The sequence below is a fragment of the Salvelinus namaycush genome, chromosome 42 (genome assembly GCF_016432855.1).
Source record: "Salvelinus namaycush isolate Seneca chromosome 42, SaNama_1.0, whole genome shotgun sequence".
Classification (NCBI taxonomy): Eukaryota; Metazoa; Chordata; class Actinopteri; order Salmoniformes; family Salmonidae; genus Salvelinus; species Salvelinus namaycush.
The window spans coordinates 13534323-13544292 of NC_052348.1; the positions used below are offsets into that span (position 1 = coordinate 13534323).

At 41.8% G+C, this 9970-nt stretch overlaps 1 protein-coding gene across 1 annotated transcript; it reads left to right on the plus strand.

The window, feature by feature from the left end:
- Positions 1-3003: 3003 nt before the first annotated feature.
- On the plus strand, positions 3004-9970 carry LOC120035071 (zinc finger protein 330-like). Its single transcript, XM_038981836.1, has 10 exons — positions 3004-3081; positions 3507-3651; positions 3785-3804; positions 4199-4269; positions 4600-4676; positions 5148-5274; positions 5437-5541; positions 5807-5853; positions 8901-9018; positions 9347-9970. Exons 2-10 carry the CDS (start codon positions 3532-3534, stop codon positions 9622-9624), a joined length of 963 nt encoding a protein of 320 aa, XP_038837764.1. The 5' UTR covers positions 3004-3081; positions 3507-3531; the 3' UTR covers positions 9625-9970.

Genomic DNA, 9970 nt, shown 5'->3' on the forward strand with positions numbered 1-9970 from the left:
AAGAGAGACAGTGAGAGAAAGAAAAGAGAAAAAAATTCAGAGCTGAAAACTTTCATTTCATTTTTTTGGGGAGAGGGCGAGAGAAATTGGTGATGAGAAAGTCAGAGACTCAAAAGCTCAAGCCAAGAGTTGGACAGACGGCTTTCCAGAAGGCCATTGGTTTTTATTGGAGGAAACATCAGAATAAATTCAAGCAGTGAAGTCATGATGTTCAAGCGGGGGAGAGATATCTCACAGATGTGCTGCTAGGGTTGGGGTTTGTTCACAACAAGACAGGCAGGAGGGAGAGAGGGATGAGAGAGAGAAAGAGGTAGTATGAGAGAGTTCTCAACCAACCCAGTGAAAGAAACAAATTGGATTTATTGGAAAAGAGAGACAGAGGGTTCTTTATAGAAAGAAACATATAGAAAGATGGAAGAGGACTGGCCACCCCTCAGAGCCTGGTTCGTCTCTACGTTTCTTCCTATGTTCCTGCCTTTTCTGGTGAGTTTTTCCCTAGCCACTGTGCTTCTACATCTGCATTGCTTGCTCTTTGAGGTTTTAGGCTGGGTGTCTGTACAAGCACTTTGTGACAACTGTTGATGTAAAAAGGACTTCATAAAACTAATTGGAATTTGATTGATTGAGATAGAGAAAGAGAGTCCTCAACCAACGCAGTGAAAGAGAGAATGAAATTGGGTTCGAGAAAATACAAGCTAGGAGAAAAATGAAGGCAGTGAGGGATGGAGGGAGAGAGACAGAAGAGTGAAAGAACGAGAAAAACAGCCAATTTCACACAGAGACAGAGGATAGAAAAACAGAGGGACAGTTGGAAAGCAGGAAGAGAGGAGAGCGAGGAGAGAGAGGAGCAAAACAAACCGCCCAGTTTCGAGACTCACACATCCACACAGCACAGGCCGAGATGACAGTTTGCTCACTCAGCACCAGAGGGACGGGTGGCATCCCAAAGAGCACCCTGTTCCCTACATAGTGTACTACCTTTGAACAGAACCCTATGGGCCATGGTGCACTATACAGGGAATAGGCTGCCATTTGGGATGTAGAGAAACTGAAATCCTCGTTTCCAATATATAATGTCTCTTCATGGTCTCTGGTTTGAAGCGATTATTAAACGCTCTAATATCTTAGTTCATCTGTATTAACGGAGAAAGGAAAATAGAGGAAAGGCAAGTAGGCAACACAGCAGCACTACTGAAGAGGTTCATATTGGTCTTTAAAATGTTGATGGAACGTTGCTCTAACATTTCTGTTTATCTGTATCCGAGAAGAGAGGAAAATAGAGGAAAGGCAGACAACCCACCCAGAGCAACTGACCTAGAGGTCAATATTGGTCTTTAAGGCATTGATAGAATAATCTCTTGGTCGCTCGAAACAGGGTTGAGGGGGTTGTGTGGGTGATTTGTGATTTTGATACATGCTTAAGTGAATTGTAAAGGCCAGTAGTAGGCGGCTCAAACCATAGGAGCCAATCGTATGTCGGAAAGATAGGAAAAGGCCCCCTGGACATTTGTAATGAGAAGTTAATCAGCACAGAATTAAGTACAACATAATATACATATGTATCTCTGTGGTTATTATAAGAGTGCCGGAGTCAGGAATCTCCTAGTCCAAGATCTCCAGCCATCAAATCTTGGATGAGCTACTGGGTGTGCAGGCTTTTGTTCCGGACCAGCATGATCAATGATGATCATACTCTTGTTTAAATAACCTGTGTAGTTGCTAATGCTACTGACAGTATTGACAATATTGACATGCTTGGCAGTCTTGATACAACATTTTTAACAAAAATGCAATGGTTCATTGGATCAGTCTAACACGCTGAACATACACTGCTGCCATCTAGTGGACAAAGTCTAAATTGCACCTTGGCTGGAATAATACATTATGGCCTTTCTCTTGCATTTCAAAGATGATGGTACAAAAAAAATACAAAATAACGTTTTTCTCCTTTGTATTATCTTTTACCAGATCTATTCTATTATATTCTCCTACATTCCTTTCACATTTCCACAAAGTTCAAAGTGTTTCCTTTCAAATGGTACCAAGAATATGCATATCCTTGCTTCAGGCAGTTGGATTTGGGTATGTCATTTTAGAAGAAAATTGGAAAAAAGGGGCGTATACTTAAGCGGTAGACTTAAGTTCCAAGGGCCTTGCTGACCCATTGTGTTATAATGGTGAGATCTTGTTTTGCACCACTGCAGTTAGCCTATGTTGTCCTGGATAGAGTGAAACATTCACTCATTCCTGGCTGCAGAACAGAGGTTAGTGCTTCCATCACACATTCCCCTGTATGGTTCTTAAGCAGATACTGTTCCACCATCAGCCAACAATGGTTGTCTGTCCCCCCAACAGATAATATTGAGGTACAAAATGGGGTAGGGGGACGGGGGGGACGGGGGGGGGGGGGGTACAGAGAACTACTGGTGTAAAACATTGACATCAGAGGAGGCTGGTGGGAGGAGCTATAGGAAGATAGGCTCACTGTAATGGCTGGAATGGAATGAGTCAAACATGTGGTTTCCATATGTGTGATGTGTTTGATACCGTCCATTTTATTCCAGCCATTACAACGAGCCTGCCCTCCTATAGCTCCCCCCACCAGCCTCCACTGATTGATAAGGCTAAAGAAACCTCAAGCATGTGTGATGAAAAGAATGGTTTACTGCCATCATCTGGGGCATTGTGTACCCATTCACCGTAGTTTACGTTACAGAAAGAGACATTGCAAAGGCTTCTTTGGTAAAGCCCAATTCATTTTAACAACATTCATGGGTCATGGTGGCGGGTGACTGAAGTGACTTTAGAATACAATATAATTTTTTTAAAGTATGTATTTTTGAACTAGCGTTGATAATAACAGCCTTAATTGGCCAAACCATGATGTAATATACAATTCATACTTTAATATAACATTTCATTGAGCTCAAAGGGAAATTAATGTACAATAGAAATATAGGTACTCACATAGGAACGAAAAGGCGAATCACAATTCAGGCGAGAAGAATACTCAGTCGGACTAAATATCCGTTTTGTAACTTCCGTTTTCAGCTGAGCCAGCCGTGGATTGCAACATTCCAGGTAATTCTTTCTTTACATTTTGGGTTATAATGTGTTAAAAAATATATAAACAGCACATGTCGGTTAAGGCTTATCTGTTAATTATAAAATTAATTTCTATTACATGTCGTTGCTGCATCTGGTATTTCCATGAAGTCAAGCTAGTTAGCGCGTGTTTGAACTGTGTTGCTCAGCACACGCACAGTAACGTTAAGCAGATAGATAGCTAAATAACTGCTTTTTTCACATTTTTTTACGTAGATACCTAGTTAACTAGCTAATACAGTTTTACAACATTTATATTTTCGTAAGGACCTAGACTAATGATGTGTGTCCAGTCTGTCAAGATGTGATGCCATTGACTGAGCTGGCTGGCTTGGTTGGTTGGTTGGTTGGTTAGTTAGTTAGTTATAGCTATGGTTTGCTAATCCCCCACATGCCTTCAGTAAAGCCAGCTACAGAAACTGAAATATGCCGAAAAAGAAGACTGGTGCACGCAAGAAGGCAGAGAACCGCAAGGAACGGGAGAAACAGACTCGAGCCAACAAGGGCTTTGTTGACGTTGCAAAGTCCCCTTGCAATTCAGCAATGGTATGGAATAATATACATGTTCTCATCACAGCACAATATGAAATGGATAGCTAACAATGACTGTAAATCATGATTATTTCCTTAGTACTTACTGTAGTCCTCAACTTACTGTAGTCCTCATCTGGTGTTGCAGGAATGTGACAAATGCCAGAGGTAAGACATCTTCAATCAATATTTTTTTTACATTCATCTTAATGAATAACTTAACTAGCTAACATTGGGGTTCCCGAGTGGCGCAGCGGCCTAAGGCACTGCATCTCACTACTACAGACCCTGGTTCAATTGCAGACTGTATCACAACCAGACGTGATTGGGAGGCCCATAAGGCGGCGCACAATTGGCCCAGCGTCGTTAGGGTTTGGCTGGGGTGGGCCGTCATTGTAAATAAGAATTTGTTCTTAACTGAGTTGCCTAGTTACATAAAGGTTAAATTGTGTGAACACAATTCAACTATTTGAACAAGATGAATTATTTCTTTATTAGCAACTATAATCTACAGGTGATGGAGGCTTTGACACTTTGTTCCCCTGTTTCAATGACACCCAAGACGGCAGAAGAACAGAGCTTTCTGCTACTTCTGTGCAAACGTTCAGAAGCTGCCCCAGTGTGGTCAATGTGGTGAGTCTAAGATAAATTGTGACGCATGGCATGTTTCTGATTTTAAAATCCCTTGAGCTCTTTGAGCCCAACTTAATTTATCCCCTCAAGTGGCAAAGAAAGATATTGCACAATGTTACATGTAAGATATTTCGTCACTACGTTTCTTCCTATGTTCCTGCCTTTTCTGGTGAGTTTTTCCCTAGCCACTGTGCTTCTACATCTGCATTGCTACATCTGCATTGCTACATCTGCATCTGCAATATCTTACATGTAAGATATTTGTATAGGAGTGCAAGAACCATGTATCATGTTGTGGTGTGATACTGTCTTCCTGTATTCCAACTAAAGGCAAAACCAAATGCATGAAGTCATCAGACTGTGTCATCAAGCACCCAGGGATCCACGCTACGGGAATGGGCATGGTGGTAAGAGATGAGAGCCGTTTGAAAAACTTTATTGAGATGGGAGTAATAAATACTCAGTAGTAATCATTAATGCACACCATAGCAAAACGTTTCACAATGGAAAACAAGTGTTTCTTATCGGTCAAATTCAGGTAGTCCCCGATAGTTTGCCTCCTTTGGCTTCTAGTGAATATGACCATGGGATGTATTCATTATGCCGATTCTGTTGCAAAACGTTCTGCAATTGTAACCATTTACTCCAAATGAAAAATGTTTAGTCTCTATTGCACAAATTGAAGGTAGGTCCCTCACCGTTTCGTTTGCTCTGTTTGCTTCCGTTTGGTTCTTAAATGGCAAATGGTTTCCATTGCAAGACGTAATGAGTACACCCCTGGTGTAGACCTACATATATTTAACATTGTGATATGTGCCCAGATTGTCCACAGTCATGAGTTTATATGTGTAATGTGAGATGTTGTCTCTGTCCACAAGGGGGCAGTGTGTGACTTCTGTGAGGCCTGGGTGTGCCACGGGAGAAAGTGCCTCAGTACCCACGCTTGCACATGTCCTCTCATGGATGCCGACTGTATCGAGTGTGAACGCTGTGTATGGGACCATGGTAAATTATGCCATTTTATAATATTATCCAACCTGCCTGGTCTACAAAACTAAACAAGGCCTATAATTTGCTTTTTTTATGTCAATACATGCACCCAAATGCTGGTTGCCATCCACCTTGTCCCTTTTGTAATCATTCCACCTTTTTTCCTATCTGACACAGGGGGAAGGGTATACCGTTGCTCCTTCTGCCACAACTTCCTGTGTGAGGATGACCAGTTTGAGCACCAAGCCAGTTGCCAAGTCCTGGAGGCGGAGACTTACAAATGTGAGCAATTAGGGTGTCTTTCTCACACGCCAATCATCCACATTGTGTTGGCTCATGAGAAATCAAGAGGTTTCAACACTAACCTGTTGACGTTTAGCCTTAGGGCAGACTTTGGCAGACATGAGGAACACCATGTAACGTATAGGAAAGTAGGCATTCTGCCAGTTGAAAGTTTAGAGAAAGGTTAACCCCTAGCTATAGTGATTTTAAATAAACATTTTCAATGTGTTAATATATACTGTGTTTTCCCCCATGTTCATTTCAGGTGCTTCCTGCAACCGATTAGGGCAACACTCCTGCCTGCGTTGCAAGGTAATGTAAAATGGAGATCCAAGTATTCATACCCCTTGGATTTCTTCCCCCAAAATGTTCTGATTTAGTATGGATTTTATTGTAATTTGTCAACAATCTAGTCAATATACTCTGTCAGTGGAATAACAATTCTAACTTAATTTTTTTTTTTTACGATGAATATAAATGAGAAGTATCCTAAATTAGCTCAGGAGTAACATTGGGCTTAACAAATCACACAATAAGTTACATGGACTCCCTCTGTGTGAAATAATAGGGGTTGACATGGTTTTTGAATTACTAACCCTTCCTCTGTCCCCCATACATAAAACATCTGTATGGTCCCTCAGTCAAATTTCAAGCACAGATTCAACTACAAAGACCAAGGAGCTTTTCAAAAGCCTCATACAGGGCAGTGATTGGTAGATGGGTAACAATAACAAATCAGACTTTGGATGTCTCTAAGAATGGTCAAGTTAATAATTATGCTGTGGATTATGTATTAAACCACTCAGACACATCAAAGATGCAGTCATCCGTCTGAACTGAGCTGCAGGACAGGAATGAAACTGCTGAGGGATGTTACAATGAGGCCAGTTACAGAGTTATGGTCATTGGTGATTCAAAACAGTTTCAGTTCAATGGCTGTGATGGAAGCACTGAGGATGGATCAACTTAGTAGTGACTCCACAATAATGAACTAAATGACAGAGTGAAAAGAACACACATATACAGAATAAAAACATTTACAAAACATACATATTGTATGCAGCAGGGCATTAATTTAAAACTGAAGAAAAAAAGGCCAAGGAATTCACTTTTTGGCTTAAATACAAAGCCTTGTGTTTGGCGTGCTATCCGACACATCACTGAGTAACTGCCTCCTTATTTTCAAGCATGGTGCTGGCTGCATCATGGTATGGGTATGCTTGACATCGGCAAATACCAGGGAGGTTTTCAGGATGAAAAGAAATGGGATGGGTCTAAGCCAGCGGTTCTCGATCCTGGGGACCCAAAGTAACGCACATTTTGTTTTTGCCTTAGCACTACACAGCTGATTCAAATGATTAAAGATTGATGGTGAGTTGATCATTTGAATCAGCTGTTGAGTGCTAAAAACAAAATGTGCGCCCCTCAGGGTCCCCAGGACCAGGATTGAGAACCACTGATCTAAGAACAGACAAAATCCTAGAGGAAAACCTGGTTCAGTCTGCTGTACAAGAGACACTGGGAGACAAATCCACCTTTCAGCAGGACAATATCTTACAACACAAGGCCAAATCTACACTGGAGATGTTTACCAAGAAGACAGTGAATGTTCCTGAGTGGCCAAGTTACAGTTGACTTAAATCTGCTGAAAATTTATGACAAGACTTGAAAATTGTTGTCTAGCCATGATCCCCACAATATTGACAGAGCTTGAAGACTTATGAAAAGAATAATGGTAGTGATAGTTGTTGCTTAAGTTCAGCTCCCCAAGTCAATACATGTTAAAATCACCTTTGGCAGCAATTACAGCTGGGAGTCTATTTTGTCTATTTTATCTAAGAGATACTTTATACAACTGGATTGTGCAATCCTATCATTAAGCAACAACTATCATTTATATTCATCTTAAATGTTAGACATTTGGTTGTTGAGAAAAATATTACAATATTTTTTTAATCCCACTTTTTAACACAATGAAATGTGAAGAAATCCAAGGGCTATGAACACTTTTCAAGGCATTAAATCAACACAATGTGTTATGTTGTAAACAATTGTCTCTCTCCCACTGTTCCTCATGCCAGTGTAGTTGTTTGTTACCGCTGTTGCCTCTATACACATTGACCGAGAGATCTACATTTGAGTCATTTAGCAGACGCTCTTCTCCAGAGCGACTTAAGCCGTGCGAACACTACACGATTTTTGGCCCTGGTTTTAGCTGTCCCAGACAACTTTTTGAGGTTGGAGACAACATCCCCATGTTGTTGCCTACTCGTAGCTGTCATCGACGCTCATTTAATGTGAGCAGGTCAGAGACACAATCTGAGGGCTACCGATCGATCCCGTGTTTTGATTTTATCGGCACAAAATCTGCAGCGCTCTTGTAATGTGAGATGTGCAACGACCAGTTTTGAGAACGGCGATCAGCAATAGCCAAATGAGAGCTAGCCAGGGAAGACCAAGATCTTGATTCGCATCACCCAGAATGTGCACTCGCTCGTGCAGGAGCGATGACTACTACTACCAGTATGCGTTTGCGTTTGCCTTTAACCAAATGTAAAAATGTTACAGCTCTGAAGTTCACACCCAATGTTATTCAGTCCCAAAATGTATTGGCAAGATATTTCAACTCTGTAGGGCAAGTGTGAATGTCTGACTGGACTTTTATGAGGCTGTTTTGAGCCACAGCTCGTTGTAGCTAGCCACGGTAACAATCTATTCATATTGTTTTGGCGAGACAGCGTGGTATGGAGAATCCTCACGACCAAGTGAAGAATCTTGTAGTGTGTCGACCCCCGTCTCTGCCAGATTGTTTACTATAGGAAATACGGTTGTTTAATGCTCGAGGCTCAGCGTTGCTAGGATTTTTGAAAGTCGTGTCGTGTACGCCCGGCATTACATTGAGTGCATTCATTTTAAGGTAACTAGGTGAGAGAACCACATATCACAGTCATAAAGCAGCTACCAGCAAAGTCAGTGCTCGTAAGAAAAGACAAGTGTTATTGCAAGAAAGGCAAGGGTGTTGGTTCGGGGGGAAATGTGTACATTCCCAGTTGCACTGTTAATTTAGTCGATTTTTTCCGGTAAATAAGTACCCGTTTACCAGGCTTCTGACTAAGTGGAATACAGCTACAACTAGAGGTTACTTTTTCGCAGCAGGTTTGGAGAATTAGGTTAGGGTTAGCTAAAATAAAACTGTTCTCCTAATCTGCTACGAAAAGTAACTTCCAGTCATGGCTGTATTCCCTCTAGTTACAACCATTTACCAGTGGGACAGGGAATACATTTCCTGGATTTGACACATGACTGTAACCTATAGTAACAAGGCCCATCTGGGTTGAACTGTGTCTCTCCCTCCCCAGGCCTGTTTCTGTGATGACCATGTGAAGAGTAAGGTGTTCAAACAGGACAAGGGTAAAAATCCTCCCTGCCCCAAGTGTGGCCATGAGACCCAGGAGACTAAGGACCTCAGCATGTCCAGTGAGTCCACCATCTAACATCTAATCATTGCTTAAGTCAGTCATGGATTAAAACTCTTCAGTCATTAAGAGGAAAACTGAGTACTGACGGCAGTGCAGTTGAATGTATACTGTAATATCATCATTTTAGTTGTTGATTGAGTAATTTTTCCATCATTACAAATCACTTGTTTTCATACTCTTTTCTTGTAGCAGATGTCAGATCTTAAACCTCAAATGTATCCCGCCACATTCAACGCCTTTTAATTGTTGTGTATGTGCACTCCCCGGATCGGGATTAGTACTCAAGATTCTCAGCTCATGTCTTTATTCCTGTATTCGCCCTGCAGCCCGTACGACGAAGTTTGGCCGACAGAGTGGTGCTGACGAGGATAGCTACGGCTATGGAGGTTACGGAGCCTCTGGCTACGACTCCTACTGGAAGAACGTGTCATCGTCCGGAGGAGGGGAGGGAGACCAGGAGGACGATGGCAGAGATGATGATGATGATGACGATGAGGAGGAGGAAGATGAGGAGGATGATGAGGAAGAGGAGGATGAAGAGGTAGCTGACTCTCTGGCCGGTCTTAAAATTGAAGGGACCCCCGTGATCGAAGCAGTCCCCTAGACGGAGGTTGGTTCCCGTCACCTCTCCGCCTCCCAAAGAAGAGGGGGCTAGATGTATACAAGGAGTGTGTGTGCAATGCATTGCAGTACACTGTAATAAGATGTTTAAAGTGATAGTTCATCACCATATGTTTACTGCTTGATTGTTTCTGTATTTGGACATTAGCCCGTTTAAAAAGACGGTGAGTAATCCGGAACTTCTGTATGGCTCTTGCCTAACATTGGTGAAATATCCTTTTTAAGTTTTAGGCTAAAATAATGTAACTTATCAGACAGGTTAACAGTGGCTTGTATTCATGGACACCAAGGGAAGCCAGGCTTCCCCAATAAAACATTTAAAATGATGA

Coding starts and splice junctions, on each gene's coding strand:
- LOC120035071 (XM_038981836.1), top strand. CDS start 3,532: ATGCCGAAAAAGAAGACTGGTGCACGCAAGAAGGCAGAGAACCGCAAG. Junction 4,677..5,147: donor CTACGGGAATGGGCATGGTG/GTAAGAGATGAG, acceptor TCTGTCCACAAG/GGGGCAGTGTGTGACTTCTG. Junction 5,542..5,806: donor GGAGGCGGAGACTTACAAAT/GTGAGCAATTAG, acceptor TGTTCATTTCAG/GTGCTTCCTGCAACCGATTA.